The sequence below is a fragment of the Fringilla coelebs genome, assembly GCF_963513975.1.
Source record: "Fringilla coelebs genome assembly, chromosome: 3".
NCBI classification, from domain to species: domain Eukaryota; kingdom Metazoa; phylum Chordata; class Aves; order Passeriformes; family Fringillidae; genus Fringilla; species Fringilla coelebs.
In genome coordinates, this window is record NC_140030.1 from 22,628,085 (window position 1) to 22,648,090 (window position 20,006).

At 35.5% G+C, this 20,006-nt stretch overlaps 1 protein-coding gene across 1 annotated transcript in view; it reads right to left on the reverse strand.

Moving 5' to 3' along the window:
• CSMD1 (CUB and Sushi multiple domains 1) overlaps positions 1-20,006 on the reverse strand; it is a gene marked incomplete at both ends in the record, with an annotated part of 1,059,366 nt that overhangs the window by 322,101 nt on the left and 717,259 nt on the right. Inside the window, one exon of the mRNA XM_084202054.1 lies at positions 3,300-3,387. Coding sequence (XP_084058180.1) covers positions 3,300-3,387 — 88 coding nt within the window. The remainder of the gene's footprint in view (positions 1-3,299; positions 3,388-20,006) is intronic.

The window sequence follows — 20,006 nt, forward strand, 5'->3', positions numbered from 1 at the left end:
AATATTCAGAACATTTTTAAAGCCCTCAGAAAAAGGGAACAAGCATTTTCAAAAAAAAAAAAACCTCAAACTAATAAAATTTATTTTATTTTATTGGTAAAGAAAATTTTATTCACTAATCTGACATTTTAATGCCATATATACATATTTTTTTAATGTCATTTTCTCCTATTTTCTAGAATTAGGATCTCTGGATTTCTTTTTCTTGGGAAAAAACTCAAGCTGTTACCTAGCAGTGATAAACAGAAATTGAGAATTAAAGTATTTAAAAATCATTTTGGATGAAGACCATGCCACAAGTGTAATGATGCGTGAAGCAACACGAAAACCAACATTCTCCTTAAGTTTACTACTATCAAGGCACATAAGGAGAATTACAAAACTGTGCACACACAAAAACATAGAGTGAAATTAAATGTATAATTACTGGCTGTGTCCAGCAGCAATTTATAATTTAAAAATACCTGAAAATCCCCCCCAGAAAGAAAAAAGAGGATGAAAGGAAATGAACAGGAGGAATATTTTTATGTCTAATGAAGTAAGGTAAGGATTTTATTCTTAAATTGGGTTTTGATCATTGAAGAAATACTTTTAAAGTTTTTATTAATGCATACATAAAACATTACACACTAAGCTATGCATTCATTCAATTAGTTTCAATATTATTCTACAAAGTATGTATTTCAGGGGGTTGGGGTATTTTTTCCTAAAGCTCTGGAAATAGCTTGTATCTAAGGATCTAAGGGCAATTAATGTGAACTTCATATGTTCTACACAGTGGGCATAATCTTCTGAAATGTTTAAACACAAACTAAGGGACACAAAATAACTATGTTGAATACAGCATAATAAAAACAAGGAAGAAACAGCAAGAAAGGTCACATGAAAGAGAAAAGCACTAAGTACTCCAAAGCTCTTTATAGATCTAAAGTATCTTAGGAGAGGGGATGCATCTGGATCACAGTCTGCAATAAAACTATTCACACTTCCAAATTGCTGAGTCTCTCAATTGATTAATCTTGACAGTTTCCCATTCAAAAAGGGGACATCCTTTTGAAGATGTCTTATAGCCTGTTTGATATGTGATTTCAAAGAAAATTCCTAGTTCATTTAATATCCACTAGTTAACAATGAAAGGTTATAATTGAGTTTGGGGAGTTTTGTTGGTTTCTTTGGTTTTTTTTTCTCATCTCTACCTCCCTAGCAAATCTGTGGGCACCAGAAGTCTTGTGTTTTGCTTTGTTACTTCTCCCTATAAACTTCAAGCATGGGGAAGAAATTTGTTTCCTCGTTTTTATTTTTCTATTTTAAATTTGAACTCCTTCCAAACACAATTTGTGGGTTTGTAAAGAAGGCTAGAATTTGACCGGAATGAGATATTTTAAAAAAAGAAAATACTAACATTTAAAAATTGATTTAATTTTCAAAATCCGTTTTGGAAATTTAAAAGCCATTTGTTTTACAAGCGTTGGTGAAATTGTGGGAAATTACTGCATTTTCACATGACCACACATACCATATGACATTTAAGCAGATCTGAAACACTATTATTTAGATACATTTCAGATTTCATTTAAGCAATCTACTGGTTTGCAATCTCACATAAATATAAAATGTGATATTGACCTCAAAATTGTATTGATTATGTTCTCATTACTCTAGCCAGGTCTGACTTGCCATTTCTCCCCCAAAACCAATTTAAATATCCACTGGGTTGTTTTAAAATCACTGCAGATCATCTCCCTACTTCCTGAAATGAACACAGTAGAAGCATGGCAGGAGGACAGAAAGAAAAGGTTAAGATTTCAATACCTTTTTGTTTGCTTTATTATATTAGAATGAATGCCATTATTATGCTGAAAACGATGAAACCCTTTTCAAAGAACTTGTCATCACTGAATCAGTTGGGTCCCAGGCTGTCTGGAAAATAAACCCTCTGCCTTTCCATCAAACCCCCTTATAACATGTCTTTCAGTAGACTGGAAAATATTTTGAATAATGTGCATTTTCATGTGTTTTAGTTCAGATTAATATTCACAGTTGTCATTCTCCTGACAAGAACAATAGCTCCTTCTGGTGTTTATACTTGCCTCTTAGAAAAGAAAAAAAAAACCATTGCCTTTCTTTACTCTCCAGAGTATTTTTATTACATTGGAGAAATGCAAGCAGCAAGAAATATTATTTCCCCTTCTCCTGTGGAAGAGCTTGATTTGTCATTTCAGAAAAACAAAAACCAAATTCCAGCCAAATTTTTTTTTAAAATATCTGTCTAGATTTAGACAGTTTACTTTAAGATAGATATGCTTTAAATAGATATTAACAAACTTTAAAGTACATGAAAAACATTTGCTCTTACATAATGAGTTTTTTAGGTGTAAAACAAACTGTCATCATTTCTCAAAAATAATGTTCAGAACTGGAGGCCCAAAGCATGCACACAATTAATGTGATCAAAGTATACAACATGTTTTATTTATTTTGTGTTATATGATGTTGCTTGTTGAACACCTCATGCATTTGTTTATTCTCATGAACAGTAAAATACACTTGGTGAAATGAAAATATTACAAGAGGCTGGATGGGATGAAGGAGGTAGGGGAATAGCCTTACTCTGTCAGTTTAGTAAGCACAAGCATCGTTCATAAGTAAGCTCCAGGCATTTAAGATACCTGTAACCCACATTCATTCCTAAGAGTCTGTGTTCAAAACAGTTATCTGTGGTTTGCAAGGTTCTTTGACATTTGATTCCCTTGGATATCGTAAAATGTACTTTTGGCTTTAAGGTTCTTTTGGGTTTTCCTTCTTGGTATTTTTATGCATTGCTGGGAAATTTGTTCTTGAGCTCTTCCACGTTTGGGTTCACACACTTTGGAACTTTGAACCAGTTTCACCAAAACTATTTTAGTTTGCTTTCTCTTTCAATTTACAGACTACCCCCTAGAGGTGAAAAGAATTTTCTTCCTTTCTCTCTCTGAGCTTATCAGTCCTCTTAAACCTGCTGCTGTTTCTTAACAGTTGTTCATATACCACTGATCTGGACCACAACTAGATAAGAGTGTGTTTGGCCCACAGTGTATCATGAACACATAAAGGCTGTATGACATTTATAAATTCACAGAATGAAGCAAATTGGAAGAGCACATCATCTAGTCCATTTGAAGCAAGCCCAGTTGGAAGAGAGGGCTCAGAGACCTGCTTGGGTGAGTTCTGAATGCCTTCCTGGATGGAGATTCTACAAATTCTTTCACAAAGTTCAATGTTTTACTATCCTCATAGTAAAAAACATGAAATGGGCCTACCTGAAGTCAGAGCCTACCCTCTTCCCATTTTCAGGAATTCCAGGATCAGGACATGTATCAGATGCAATTGCATCCCCACCCTGGGTCACTGCAAAGTAAAGAAAACAACATATTAGACATGCAGCTCTAAAGATGACTCTTTACATTTCCCATACATAAACTTCCATTGCCCAAATGCAACCATATTTTGACATTTTTTCTTGAACCAGTGGAAATTATTACCAAAAAGAATCCCCACAAAATTGATTTATTTGTGCATTGTTTATTTTCTTTTGTTATGGTAAAAACCAGTTTTTCTTCTGCAGGAAATGATTGATTTCCAACAGTCAGTCATTCTTTTTATGAATTCTCTAGAATTCAAAGTTTTCCTCAGACAGGAGAAAAAAACATTTCATGAAACTACCCTCTGAAATTTTCACAACACACCACTGTAAGTTTCCGAAGTATAAAAGAAAAAAAAAATCTCCATAATAAAACCTATCCAGGATAAGATTTAAAATAAACAAAAGGCAAGAACCTAACTGTGATAGAGTAGAACTGTAGAGCAGGAATATTTTTATGAATACCAGAATCATTTAGATAGGAAATGACCTCCAAGATCATTGAGTCCAACTTTTGACCAATCACAACCTCAACTGAAGAAAGTTAATCTCAAAAAACATACAAGATACCCCATTGAACAATGCATTTGTAGCCAGCTGAATATGTGTTCATGCAAATGAGGCTCAAATCTCTATTTTTTGTTTTCAGCTAAGAAGACAAGGACAAGGTAGCCTATACTGTTCCACTCTTTTTGCCCTCCATTCTTTCTCTGTCCAAACTGTCAGATAATTAAATGATACTATGTGTATAGATGTCTAGACTTATGGTACTCTCAAAACTCAAAACAATTTGAACATTGTGTCCCCTCTTTCCCTACTACTGCCCTAAAATGGTAATTAAGTAAAATGTGCAGTTAAAAGTTATTCATGATAAACAAATGATGTAAAACAGAAGACCAAATATTCAGAAAACCTGAACACACATGTGCTTTTTATCCTGCACATATAGACATATGATGTGTCCAGGTGAAAAAAGGAAGAACTGATTTAAAGACTCCGTTGGATTTGCATTGACAGATTCTGATAGAGGGGGCAGGGGGAGGTGAGAGGGGGTGGAACTACAGGGGTGACTTCTATGAGAAGCTGCCAGAAGATTCCTCCATGTCCAATCTCTGGCAGCTCCAAAATGGACCCACCGATGGCCAAGGCTGAGCCAATTAGAAATGATGGCAACATCTATAGAATAACTAACTAAAAAAAAGTGATTGTGCAGTTGTGATTGCAGCCAGAGAAAAGCAGGGTTAGAATGTGTGAAAGGAACAGCTCTGCAGACTCCAAGGTCAGTGCAGAAGGAAGGGGAAGAGATGCTTCAGGCCCTGGAGGTGAGATTCTCCTGCAACCCATGGTGCAGCCCATGGTGAGGCAGCTGTGCCCCTGCTGCACGCAGAGAACCACAGGGATGCAGGTACATAATCCCATTCCCATCTCCCTGTGCAGCTGGGGGAGGAGGTAGAGATGGGAAGGAGGGAAGGGTGGGAGAAGGTCTTTATAAGGTCTTACTTCACATTATCCTGGTCTCATTTTGTTAGGATAGATGCAATATCTCTAATTCCAGTCTGTTTTGCCCTTGATAGTATTTGGTGAGTGATCTTCCCAGTTCTTATCTCAACTTATGAACTCCTGGTTGTGTTTTCTCTCCCCCCATCCAGTTGCAGAGAGAGGTGATGGAGAGGCTTTACTGGATGCCTGGCCCCAGCTGGGGCCAACCCACTACAATTATATGCCTCCAGTCTTTCTGTTTCCTCCACAAAAATCAGAACTAGTAGAAATTTGGGGATCATATTTTCCATCTTAAAAGATTTTTGGGAAATTTCTATGAAAAGGACAGAGCATTCTTCCTGAATTTAAAACAAATCAAAACAAAGTTAATTGGAATATTTTAGCTGCACAAAATAAATTACACAAGCCTGAGTGGATTACAGATGACAGCATTACAGCTGAAAGGTGATGAGAGCTTAGATGTAAAAAGCAGCTGGTTTTCCCACACAGTGATATGCTTTCAAATTTAATACAGCAGCAATAGGAGTGGTGACAAATAGGATACATACAATCAGATTTTAAGAGCTATAAATCTTCATGTTTGTTGTTGCAGCTTCAGGGACAATTCATTTATAGAGAAATTCACAGACTTACAAGAGAAAATTTAATGAGGTAAAAAATTGTATTACAGAACTATAAAAATACAACAGAGACAATGCACTATTATGGACCATAGTTCTTGACCTGAGCACACATCAGATCTTCTGTAGAGAATCAGAGAAGCAGAAATGATTACAGTATATTTCAACATATGTCTTTTTTTTTTTTTTTAATCTAGAATGTTTTAAGAATACAGGAATCATCTCTTTATCCATATCTTTTTAACACTACTCATTGTCCTGCATACTTGTTGTGTACACTACATCAAGAAAGATTATGATATTATCAAAAATTTCTTTGAAGACACAACTGAAAAGATAAGGTCGTACTTAAAAAAAAAAAAATCCTTCTAAATGCAAAAGCCAAACATTCAGTTCATCTGGACTTTTGTCCATGTATAGCAGGTGGAATTCACCATCTTGAAAACTCTCTACACCAAAACTCAATCCTGATAATTTCACTAACATTACTTTGATGAAGTTTTTTGTGTGTGAATAAAGGCTTTCAGAAAAAGTGTATACTCGTGAGTATTCATATATTTTATTCTGAAAGTTTAATCTTGTAGTTGCTCGAAAAGTGTCAGCACTGAAATGCAGTTATAGTGAAAAACCTGATCTTGCCTACAAAAAGAGCCTGCTTCTACACTGATGTTTCTTAAAATAAATGCTCTCCCCACTAATATTTCTTTCACTTTTTCAGAAAAAAAAAAAGTCAAATATTTACTACTTTTAGCAGAGAACTGTAGCTATGCTAGTGGACATGAGATTCAGTTTGGGCTACTGAATCACCAAAACACAAACATAATCAAAACAACTGATATGGTTATTCGACTTACTAACTTTACTAAACATGAACCTTGTGGTAACAACTCTTATACAAGGTGGAGAATGCTACCTTTGCTACCATGTTTTAAGGACATCACACATCACATTGGAGTGAAGCCATCTCCTTTTACAGATCTATGCATATGCAAAATGCCTAAGTACTTTGGGAGAACAGTAAATGCTGAATGAAACCTTAGTCACAGCACAGAATGAAATGATCTTCCCAAATGGATGACAACCTTTGCAAAATTTTCTTCTCAGCCACCACTTAACTCTCACAAGGTGTCAACACACTCTCACACCAATATCAGGGCAGGGTGGTTCAGCCTCTTGCTTATCCAGAGCAATACTCTCTCTCTGATTAGGACAGGCATCCTATGTCTGGAGCTCAACACATCTTCCTGGATGTCTACAGGCCTTGTTAAACATGGCTCAGATTTTAGCTTCTATTTTCCCCAGTGAACTGTCAAGTGTACTTTTAACAGATGGTGTTTGCATGACATGCTGTCATGACAAAATAAATCTAATTCCCTGTAAAACAAACCTGCCTGATTTTATCTTTCCAGATGGGGAAAAAAAAGAATAAATCTCTCAAATCAGTAAAATAATTTATTGCCTCTACTGGTTCAGACACACCAGGGACTTCAGCTCACTTAAGTATATACTTTACATATTAGTATGCTTAAAACTTTTACCTGCCAGTATTTTGAAATTTAACTAAAAATTAGGTATTAAGATTTATTTTAGCTCCAATATTTTATCATTCAGACTGAAAATAGATGAAAAGGTGCTCAAACAAATTCTTATCAGAGACCTTTATCTTCCTCTGTTACAATCCTGCCAGGTTTCCAATTTATCCACTACTATGAAGTATTTTCCACTGCTACTGAGATCTGTAACATATGAGGAGAAAGTATCATTGGTTTGAGTATCTTACTTTCAACATATATTTAAACCTTGCAGCCTCTACAAGAATTTCCTGGATACATAATTTCTATGCATCCAGTCACATGCTCAATCTTCCACTGGTTTAATTTCAAAGAAAAAGACTTTTCTATGCTTCTGAAAGACCCATGTCTAGTTTGCACTCTCTGCACTGTATAAAGTTTCATTTACCTAGGGTGTTAAAAGGTTTTTCATGCTTTTTGCATCTTTCTTCTGTTTTTTCCATCTTTTTCACATAAAACTTGAATTGTTTCTTTTATATTCAAAGCTCATTCACATTCATGAGTGTGTTTTAATTATTTCCATTTACATTTTAGAATTTAAAAATTTCAAAACAATGGTGTCAATGAAAATTCCTATTTAAAGCTTGCAAAACTTATAAATAAATGTAAAGTGAATGTAAAAGTAATTGTAAAGTAAGTGTAAAGTAAATGTAAAGAGGAACAGTAACAATGCTCCCCTGAAATGCAAATATAAACTAAACATCTATAACCTTGTAATTATGACAAATAAATTTAGGACCAGCCTCTCCCAATATATTCTTAGTACATTCTCAGTATACCCCCTTTGCTTAAAAAAAAAGTTAAAGAGTGTATAATCCTGGCTAATATCAAAGTAAGACATTACTTTACACAGACAGTCCCTCATACTGCATCCCAGTTCTTCCAGGAGCCATCAGCTAGAGGAAATGGTGAGTATTCCATGAGACTAACATAAAAAAAATTTTTTGAAGTCACAGGGCAGGGAGATAAGTGAGGAAATATTCTATTCAGGTTTCAGGTTTTTTACTTCTTTTTTCTAACAGCAGTTTGAGAACATCAAAGAGGCTTCAACCACCACACAGGTCTGTAGCACAGAGACAGAGCACTCTCACTGGATACAGCTTCACTCTGGAACTTCTCAACATGTCAGGCTATTATAGACTGCAAAACTTACACATTCTCAAGTCTTTCTGCAGAAATAATTGAAGAGTAGTTGTGAGTTCATTAACGTGATTGACAGATTTACATTCTGTATACAACCTCTAGCTAAAGACTAGTGATTCAAATTTCTACTTGGTAAATATAAAATCTATTCTCTCTTCAGTGATTGAGAATGAATCAACAAGATTGCTTGTATTTTCTCCGTTGTGACCAAAAAGACTACAGTTTCCACGGCTTTGGAGGTCATCTTTATTGTTTTACTTGATCTATGACACAGGAAATTCAAAATTCCTTTTAGAGGTTTCACATGCTCTTATTCTAATGCAATAGTAAAGAAGAAAGACTGGCAGTAACTATAAAAATAAATCAGATTTTAAAATATTGTAACCATAATAATAAACAATTACCACATACATTAACATCCTAATTTAGTTCATCATATGGGAAGTGTTTAATCAAGGAGCAGTATTATGCAAGAGGAAGGGCTGGTGAAACAGATGTTTCATGCAGCAATACAAGCTGTATGAAATCTCCCTGGTTATTATATCAGTCCTACTCCAGACATGCTCCATCTTCTGCTTTAGATGCCTTTGGAATCTGAAAATACACTAATGAACTACTCAGGCCTATGTAAATTATGTGATACTTTGAAGGACTTGACAAAGTATTTGTGGGAGCTTGTCCTGGAGCAGACTGGCTGGACACTGGCCAATCAGCCACACTATGGACAGCCAACATCAAGACTCAAGAAATAAGAAGCCACAACTGATGACATCCAGGCAGGTAACGGTGAGGAGAAAAAGACACTGGGACCAATTGGGGGTGGCCATGCAGATCAACAGCCCGTGACTGGCCAGAAGGTTTCTAGAACATTCTGTGAGAGACTATCTATATGTGTGTCAGCCCTACTTCAGGGTCTTCTGGAGCAGCCTCATTATGTTTGGTTTTGCACCCTTGTTTGTGCCTTTTATTTATTTAATAAATATCTTGGGTTTCAGCGCTTCAGTGGTACCCATCCTTTCCTTGCTGCTGTGCCACGTGAGCACACCATCCTTGAGCTCCCACATCCCTTCCTTGCTGCTGTGCCACGTGAGCACACCATCCTCGAGCTCCCACATCCCTTCCTTGCTGCTGTGCCACGTGAGCACACCATCCTCAAGCTCCCAGAGGGTTTCCCTGTGTGCCCCATGGATCCCTTGGTGTGTTGTCTCCAGCTGCTCCACTGCTAGCCAGGTCAGAGACATCACCAGCGGTCGGACACACGCCGCAATAAGGATTGTAATGTACAAATGTGCTATACTGCAGAGCTTTCTTCAGTGGCCACTATGCTATTGGAAAAAATATTGGGTGTTCATGCTCCAGGTTCCAACACCTACAATTTCAAATTTAACAAGTTATGGCAGTCTCTTTAGGCATTTACTCATTCTCCTAGTGGTAACACCAGACTTAGAATAAAAATGGATTAATCCAGGAGCCCTCATTCCCTCCATAATTTGTTCTGAATACTTTTCAAATGTAAGCAAAAATTGCAAGAATGACCTTCAAGAAGGCCTTGGCAAATACTCCCTGGAGGCTAGACAAAAGACCCTAAAATTCCCTGTAGAAAGACACTGTAAAACATGGCATCTTTTCTAGAGCTGAGTGACAAGCTGTGGCACAGAAGAGGGTCACAAAGATAATCAGCAGACTGGAACATTCCTCCTATAATGACAGTCTAAGACAGCAAAGATTGTTTGGCCTGGGGAAGGTAGGTTCCTTGGAGACCTCATTGTGGCATTCCAGTACCTAAGGAAGGCTTATAGAAAAGAGGGAGAACAACACTTTACCCATCCAGATAAAGATAAAACAAAGGGGAAACATTTTTTTACTAAAAGACAAGAGATTTAGATTAGATGTCAGGAAGGAAATCTACTTAGAGGCTGTTGAGGCACAGGAAAAGCTTGCCCAGAGAAGCTATGGGTGCCACATATGCTATGGGTGCCACTGTTCATGGCCAGGCTGGATTTTGAGAAACCTGATCTTGTGGGGGGGAGGGGGGTTGGAAATGGATGATCTTTAAAATCCCTTCCAAACCAAATCATTCTAGGATTCTGTGAACTTTGTAAATTGAACAACATTGCAGCGTTGTCTCTCTATTATGATGAAAATAAAAGCTTACATATGTAAATATTAACCTCTTCAGTCAAGAAGTCAAACAGAAACGCAATGACACTGTTTCAATTTAACAAGGTATTACATGCACTGATTAATGTAATAGAGTCAATTTGGTTATTCATTAAGCTCCTTAGATTTACATTTATTTACATTTTATTTTATAAAGGTTTCCATTTGTAAAGTATCTAACAGTTCTAGATATCTAACAGAAATGTCTAACAAAATTTTGGTCTTTAAATAATTATAATTTAACAATGAAACCAAAACATTTAAATTATTCTTTATCAATGTACTAGAAATTACTTGTTTTATGTAGCACAGAATATTGTCATCCTTAAAAAATAAAAAAGGATGCAGATATTTGATGTCTTGACAATATTTGGAGAAAAGGTACATTTTATCATCATATAAAAGAACTGAATACACTACAGTTGTTTTGAATTCAGAAAGTTGGAAGTAATGGAAGAAAAGAAAGATTATGGAAGACAGCTTCAATCCACAAATATATTCACAGGGAGAATTAGTTGAATGAAATTTTCCAACATAGATTTCACTGCATTTTCTCTAAAACATCAGTTACCCCCAGAATAATTTCAAGCTTCCTAAGTCTTTGATTTAACCCAGATCAAAATAAAAAAAATTGATTTGTGAATAATTTTAATGATCAGAATGCATATACTGCAGGAGACCTTTTTTTTTCTTTGCAAAGGTATTTAAGGAGATTTCTTAGTTGCTTCACTTAGCAGCACATAAGCTCTTTTCCGTTTCCATACTGTTTTACAGCAAAGGATAGCAATGTAGTGTCATGGTTAAAGTTGTTTATAAACAGTGTCTTTGCATACACCAAATCATCTGCAGTAGATTTTATTTTTAAAACTACAACACAGTCAGAAAAGGGCAAACCAATTTGATTTACATAAAAATACACATAAAGTCACACAGTTATTTTAATAATTTTGGTCTACATCAATTTGACTACACCCAAAAAAAATATAATTCATTTATTAATTAGAGGATGCAGAATGGGATTTATTCCTTTTTTTTTCCTGATATGTCTTTTGTAGAATGACATAAATAGAAAGTATTAAGTTGGAACCCTAATAATGGGATACAAAGGCATTGTTTATATGGGCATACAAAAGTATACAGATATTGCCTTATAAATAAGAAAGATCAAAGATGTGATAGAAAATACAGATTTGAGTAGAAAATACAGCTGAAATTAAAATACCAAGACAAAAAAATGTATGCATTTCAACAGTACAAAAGGTACTATATTTTTGCATACAATTTAATCCTGGCTTTTAGATGATGAATTACTGAAACCCGGAAAAATTGAAAAGAAAAAAAGAGAAACAAGGACAGGTAAGGAAATTTTTGAAGTTCAACCATGTAACTCTTACAAGAAGCTAGTTCAAACTCTTTTTTCTCCAATTTACCTATGACTTGACTAAAACATTGGGATATGATTGAAAAGGAAAATATGGTCATGTTGACAGCAGATGGCTCGGGCTCATAAGGCCATTCAGGGCAGCCACACAAGGAGAAGCCATTATCCAAAACCTGCCTAGAGAACACTCTTACAGATGGGATTGTGTTTCTTCAAAATGATTAACAAATCTTACACAGTATTGTTCTAGTAGTTCAGCAAGCCACGGCCAGCTGCTAGATTTCATTTAAAACTTAAATTGTCTAGTGCTTCTCACTAACTGAGAATTTTAACCACCCCACTTGCTTCAAACATCAGATTAAAAGCTAGTAATTTCTGGAACTGAAGCAATTTAAAAAACCTATAACTGTCACATGCAAAAGTTAATTCTTTTACCTTTTTTTGAATCAGCTCTAGCACCTTCAAACACTGGAAAATAAATAATCATCCTACTACACTGCAACTGTCAACTTTGTTGAAATGCAGGTTTCCTGTAATTTACCAATATATTTATGGGGGTCCTTTTTCCAGCAGATGGGGATTTCTATCAATATCCCTTTACTTGCTATGATCAAAATAGCTGGTGTGTCCAAGTTCTCCTTGTTACTCTTCAGTGTCCTGGTTTTTGGCCAGGACAGAGTTAGTTTTTTCACAGTAGCTGTGAGGGGACAGTGCCAGGAGCTGTGTGGGTATGTCTAGGTTGTTTATAGCACTCAAGCCCTCCATAGGACTTCAGATCACATCCAGGGGCACTCTCACTTTCCAGAAGAACATGAGCATGGATTACTGCTAGAAAAAAGTGTGGGTGCAGAGGGTCTGTATGCCCCTTGTTCATTGTCTCAGGGTCATGTTGGGTTGGTCAGTGAGTAATTTTGGTATGTAAATCACTCTCATTTCTATACTTTCATTATTAGTACCATTGTTCATTTTCTTATCCCAGGTTTTCAGTACATTGTTTTTATCTCAATCTGTAATATTCACCTCTTGTGTCTCTTGCTGGAGGAGGAGTGGGGAAGCCTTGTCTGGTTTGGACCTTTGATGGCAGAGGGATCAGAAAATAGGGGAGTGCCATTCCTAAACCATGACATTTGGTGATACAAGGCCTGAAAATAAATTTCCCTTATATAAATCCAATTTTTTGTCCATTCTTAGTGGATTAATCAGCAGCTTAAAAAAAAAACAAACAAAAAATAAAGTATTTTCCTCACTTTTTGCTTTGTTCTGATTTGGTATTTTTTTGACCAATGTCTTTCCAACAGTTGAATTTAAGATTCATTCAAGCTTAATGAAGCAACTTAAGGCTCAGCAGATGTACAGCTTTCAGTCAGTCTGGGAGCTTACTAGTCCACCTTTTCTTGAAGTCTTGAGAAGCCTGCTCACTCACAACATTTCATTTTACGTTTACCTCTGTTTACCCCCATGGGCTGCTTCACCATGGTCTTCGCCATGGGCTTCAGGGGAAGCTCAGCTCCAATGCCTGGGGCACCTCCTCTCCCTCCTTATTCACTGACCTTGGTGTCTGCAACTTTGTTCCTCTCACATAATCTCACTCTTCTCTGAGCACAATTATATCTGTCTAATACCTTTCTTTTTTTCCTTCTTAAATATTTTATCCCAGAAGTGTTATGAACATCTCTGATTGGCTCAGCTTGAGACAGCAGTGGGTCTGTCCTGAAACCCACTGGCACTTCTCTACAAGAGAAGTTTTTCACAGAAACCACCCCTGTATATTTTCATGTAACTAAGAAACTCCATGTTTAGAAATAGTCAGGGAAAATTGTAAAATATTTACCTTTTTAGTGCAAATATAGATTTTGGCTAGATTAAAATGCTACTTAAAAGTTTAAAGTGAAAGGATCAGCTTTAGTTTTAGCGGTAAGTTCTAATTTAAACAGATATTCTATATTAAATATATAGTGGGAACTGGAATATATTCTCTATCTTCCATTTCTATGGTGAAATTCCTACAAGTCACACAAAAGCTACAGCTCAGAATTAGATGCATTTCTCACACACAGTTAGAGAGTGTGTGTATATGTATGTGTGTGTGTGTCCATCCTGGTTGCACTCTCACAATGCACAAGCAGTTATGCAGACCTCCTGAGATACTATTCAGCTCATTAAAGACAAAACTGCATCATGAAAATTAGAGACTTTTGATAATTGCAAATGCCAAATTTTCACAGCTCTTGAATTCATCACACTCCAGGAACAGAAACTGAACTTGCAAAAACCAGGCTGACCAGGCTGAAACCCTGGGTCTGATTTCCTTCAACTGGCGGGCCACACACAACACTACTATTGCCAAATGAAGTGCAAGGAGACTCCTGATGACTCTAGAAAGCTGAAATTTTCCAGCAAGTGACAATTTATTCACTAATGATTCAATACAGTTTCACCAAATGAAATATATATTTGCATTATGTTCACTCTTAGTTAGGAAACTGCCACCATAGTAAGTATCCTTAGGACTACAGAATCACTCATTAAGACTTGCCTGAGCTGCACTTATCCATGCCTGAAAATTTAAGAACCCATTTCTATACTTTCATTTTAATTTATGACTTATGGAAGACACCAATTTAAAAATACCACTCCTTCATCAGTCCTGATATTTAAATAATGATCAACATCATATTCATCATATTGCTCAAGCTCATGAGGGGAAGACAGAGAAGAAACTGTCCCATGTCATTCCATAAAAACTGTCCTGTACCATCTTTGTGACCTACTTACATTAAAACTATTTAGCACTCATCAAACCGATAAAGTCTTTATAATAATACACTCATGTACCAGTATTATGAGCTCCTTAATCATTAGTTTTTACACTATACTTTGAACTCAGTGTCATTTCAAGACTTGCTGCAAGTAATGATACTTTTGCAACAATTGTAAAGACTAAATTGTGATTGCAAAGTATTTCTGTCCAGTCACCAAAAATATTTTAGTCTATTTATATTATTTAATAATCAAGCACAAGGAAAATGAAAACCATTGTGCCAGCGAAGTCAACAGATAAAATTTCACTAATGATCCAGGGTATAAGATTTTATCTGACAGGAAAATGATTAAAAAAACCTGTTTTAAAAATATTATAATTTATTTTTCACACTACATGACAGGAAGTGTAAACAGAACCTTGGCATGAAAACAAAATTACCATTATACATTTTCCCTTAGAAGATAACACAATAAACTATGGGTAAGGCTTAAACACACAGCTCAGCATGAAGAACTGTTGGTTTTTGCAATACCACTTCATTCAGAATTGTAGGGAAGTCAGTAATTTACTTTGAAATGACAGAGTTGATGAAGAGTCAATAGTAAAGAGCAATTTTATGGGATATCCAGAAGCATTCTTTCCAAAAGAAATAAACCAAACATGTTGTATTGTCTCAGTGGCTTATAAGTTTGGAAAACTCCATTTTTCACCAGCAATAGGTGATAAACTCACCCTACAATGTTATTTACTTGTAAATATACTACCACTATATAACGTATTTTATTGATTCACAAGGCTGTCTTTTTCTTTTCCTTTAAAAAAAGCAATCTAGCATTTTTACCAAGCACTGCCATTTCTTCAATAAAGCTGAAGGGGACTACAATTCTTTTTGTTTAATATATAAATAAGGTTTTAAATAAGAGTCTTTAAATAAAATTCTCATTTCCTTAATTAGCTGTTTTATGTGCATTTGTTAATCAATGCCTTACCTGGTTGTTTTTGTCTGGTAAGGGATACTATATTTTTGGTTGGCTTTCAGAGTAAAATGCTCAGCACTGTGTTGCAAATAAGAAGAGGTAACAAAACACTTAGTCATGGGCATAATGCACTGATAATCTCATTTGTCAACATAACCTAAAGGATTCATTAAAATGAAAGACAGAGAGAAAAAGATAGATCAGTCCACTGTCCAGGGTTTTCTGTTTATACCAAATACACTTTGACACTGAGAAAGTGCTCCAGATTAGAAAAATAACTGCTAACCATGGGATAGTCTATGGGGGTGCCGTTTTTATAGAAAAAAAGATAAACTGACACAAAAACACCTGCTTCCTGGCCTTCCTCTGATGTTTAATGTGACTACAAGCAAAACATGTAGGACACCTCTTAAGTGAAACCTAGGTAGAACATGAAGTTGTTGTGACCAGAACCATTCCCAAAGTTTCCTGTTGAGCTGCTCAAACCATTTGAAACTCAAACCATTTAAATTGTGAGGGGTCTTCTCCTTCTGTCTACTCTCCCCTGTTTAAAAGCTACAGCTCTGTACATGCCAAGGAGTGATATCTCTTAACTGTCCTCTCAACAGGACTGAGAATTGCACTGTCTCTTTCTCTCTTAGAACAGATAAGCTCAGAATAATTCTAGCACATCACCAAGGAGACGAATTATCACAAAATAAGAAACAGACCAGTTGATGATGATTTTCTTTAGAGGTGTAAATTTAATTTCTTTGGTTTTCTATATAATGTCCATGTCATAAAACCACTGGTACATCAGTACAGTTAGTTTTCTCCCTTCTTGTTGAAATTAAAACATAACAAAGTTTACAAATACACTACATTTCTAACAGTCTAATGTACAATGAGTCAGATTATGGGAAGAATAAAGAAGAAGTTGCTTAGTTGCTTTATGTTTTTTTTTTTTTGGGCACCTGCTGAGGAAAATATTCTGATACCAATAGGAAAAATTTAGAGAAGTTCTCTAAATTGGCAGGTATCAGGTTTAGTAGGTATGATCATGGTGACTCGCAGGTAAAGTGAAGCAAACATATTTAGTGCAATAGAAGAAGTGAATTCTAGTCTGTGTCTTAAACAGCATGATCATTAACATTTCACTCTTTCTACTGATTATAATTATAGATTAAATATGGCACAAAGTCAATACAAGATCTGTGATTTGCTCTACCTGCCCCAATTAAAATAATAATCCTACTATAATCAATAAAATGAAACCAGTAAGAGACTGAATGTATAAATAAGAGTTTATCTCATAGTTCAAGCAGAAAAGAGATGAGAGCGACAAAGGCACAAAATTTAATAGAACAAATCTGTTTATTTTAATGATTTAATTTCTGTGCCTAATACTTCAGCTAGATAGTTCCAGTGGTTGTCTTTTTCAATAAAAGAAGAAGGTCATAAATTAAATAATTACATGTATATAATAAATATAATTTCTATGGCAAATTGTGTGACCAAATGAAGTGCTGACAGCCTAAGAACTGTATTTTACTGGCTAGAATAAATACCAAATGTCTAGTTATAACGATTGCGAGGGATGCACCATCCTTCCTAGCAGTAAAGCAAGCATATTTCAACTAAACTTTGCTTTATTGCAATTAAAATTCTCTTAAATCTATAATAAATCTGTCTATCAATACCCTAGAAGCTGCAGAAGAATTATAGCTTTCACGAACTCCAAACTGAGTATTTAATAATTTCCCATGGTAGGTGGCTTCTTCAGTAATCCTTTTACCTTCTAATTACATGAAGGACAATTACAAAGCTAAATCCAAAATGGGCATGGATTCTGGCCATTTACTTCTGTGATCATTTAATTCAGTTACTTTTTTCATTGCAGTGTTCAAAGTACATCTGTTCAGAAGAGAGACTGCTCCTTCTGCTGATCTGCCTACATCTGCAAAGGGAAAGTACTGATCTCCACTCCCTTTTGAGTGTCCCATTCCAGAAGGGACCCAGAATTGTGAATCCTTAGCACAATGAAGCATTTTCTGACAACTTAGTATAAAGCCATTTAGTATAAAATGTCTTCTTCAAGAGATAAGATTTAGTTTTCCTTATTTTTTTAAGTTATAGTTATATTACTGTAATGCATTTTTCAGGCTTCATTACTCAGTGAAAATAACTTTGACATTGTGTGCCAGCACCAGGAAATAGATGCAAGGCTGTATACCAAGGACCCAACAGAAAATTCAGCACTATTTTTTCTCTTAATATGTTTTTAACTTTTTTTTCCAGACCTAACATTTTAACATTTTCCACACTTAAGATTTTAACAAGACTTGGTTGAAAAAAATAAGTGCTAATGTTTGTATTACTTGTCTGAAAACTTCCAGTAGCTATAAAGATTACCTAAACAGACATTTAAATACCATGAATCTGCAGAATTTATATTATATTACGCTATTTCAAAAGACAGAATTATGCTTGTCAAACCAAAGTTCAAGAAGTAGAACAGCAGTAGTACATAATTTCACCTTTTTTTTTTCCCACAAAGTAATTCAGATCATATTTGAAATAGAACTAGAATGTCTTGTGCCCTGAATTGTCTATCTATAACTTCTATAATTACAGACAGCATTCCAGTTGAGAAAACCACAGTAACATAGATAAGGGAAGCGCCTCACAGTAGAACATTTCACCAAATAAAAAAATACACACTCCAGAATTTTTGTTAATTCTGTAAAGGGACTGTCTAAAGTTATAGGGAATCTAGGTAAAAAACCCATAAAAAGAAATGCTTTTCTTTTGTACACAATGACATACAGCTATACAAGTATCTAAGACTGTGGATATTTTTAAAAAATACAGCAAAACCATCAAAAGCATTATTTCAGCTTGGCTCTTTTCTCCTCTTCATTAACATTAGCAGGGTGGATGTGAGCTGCAACATGTTCCCTCCTACTCTTGTCACTGTGACAATAATAATTAATAAAACCCCTAGGCAATTCATCACAATTTTCTATGGCATCTATGTGTCAGATATGCAATTCTCTCTTGAATATGTAACCTCAGTCATTCTGGCGGGTCTGTTTATTTAGTGAAATGTCAAAATGATAATTTCTTTCCCTCTTTCTTACACAGAATCAGTGACTTATTCATGTCAACCTGCTAATTCTTGAAGGAAAGGTGCAAAAAGGCTATACTGACTCCTCAAATATATTCTGGTCCTCACAGTGTAAGTAAACAAAGACAAGCTTTAAATAAACAATCTTTTTGGCCATGACCCAAAAGAAGAAACAAAACCCCAAGACTTCATTGTTGAGATTTTGACCACTGATCACCCTTTGAAAATCAGCACGCCTTCCTTATAACTATTTAAAAAATCACTAAGAAAAACCCCCAGGATTTTATTGATTAAAGCTGGTTTCCCAAATGAGTTCAAAGTCACAGCTGTTTGCATGAATGAGTAAAAGTATACTGTGCCCATGATCTGCTCTGTTGGGTGGTTGGTTTTTTTTAAATCACAGGTAAAAAACCTATTCCTTTATGGATCAATTATCATAATCAGGTTTTGCACGTAACATGATGGTATCAATATAGCAACCAGAAATTCAGTTAACTTTTAAGAAAAAATGAATACTCCTTTATCAGGATCTGTGTTAGATTTTCCAGTCTTCCAACTTGATGGAACAAGCTTCCTTCTGTCTTCAAACCACTTCTAGATACATTTTACCAATATGACATTTCTAGCTGCTAAGAGGGCACTTCAGCTTTACATCTGTGTAGTTACTATGGAGCTCATAGTAACTAATTGACAGAAATGATCAAATACTGTGCATGAACCTTTTGAAGCCACCTCAGCACACAAGTGTACTAAGAAGTTACTATGTTTTTCCTTAACTAACTTGAAGCAGATCTTCTTGTTGCCACTCCCAGAGTATCTAAAAAATTACAATTTCATTTTGAGATCAGTTTAAACACAAATACTTGCTCTTCCTTCTGAGGCTGAAAAGTCTCATTTCATCCATGACAGCCTGCAGCTGTTAAAAAGAAATATGCATCAAATTCAGACTACTGATGCAAAAAGTAAATTCCATTGTTTTGAGAAAGTAACAAGTAAAAGTAACCTAGCAATCTTATTTTATTACTCTGTTAGTAGTTGTAGGGCAGTGGCACTCACACTAATAAACAAAACACTAATAAACAAAAACACTTGACAATGGGCTACCTTATTTGACATCTGCCTATGGAATAATGTCAGGCAGGTGAAATAATCACTGTTCAAATTGAACTGACCCATAGAAAGCAACACACTGCAAACATTCCAGATCTCTGACAATGCATTTCAGCCCCTTTAAACTGAAAGGCAGTTAATTTCAGATTAGATGTAAAGGTTCTTTCATAAGGGTGGTGAAACACTAGCACAGGTTGCCTATAGAGGTGGCAGATATTCCATCCCTGGAAACATTCAGGGTCAGGCTGGACAGGGCTCTGATCAACCTGTTGAA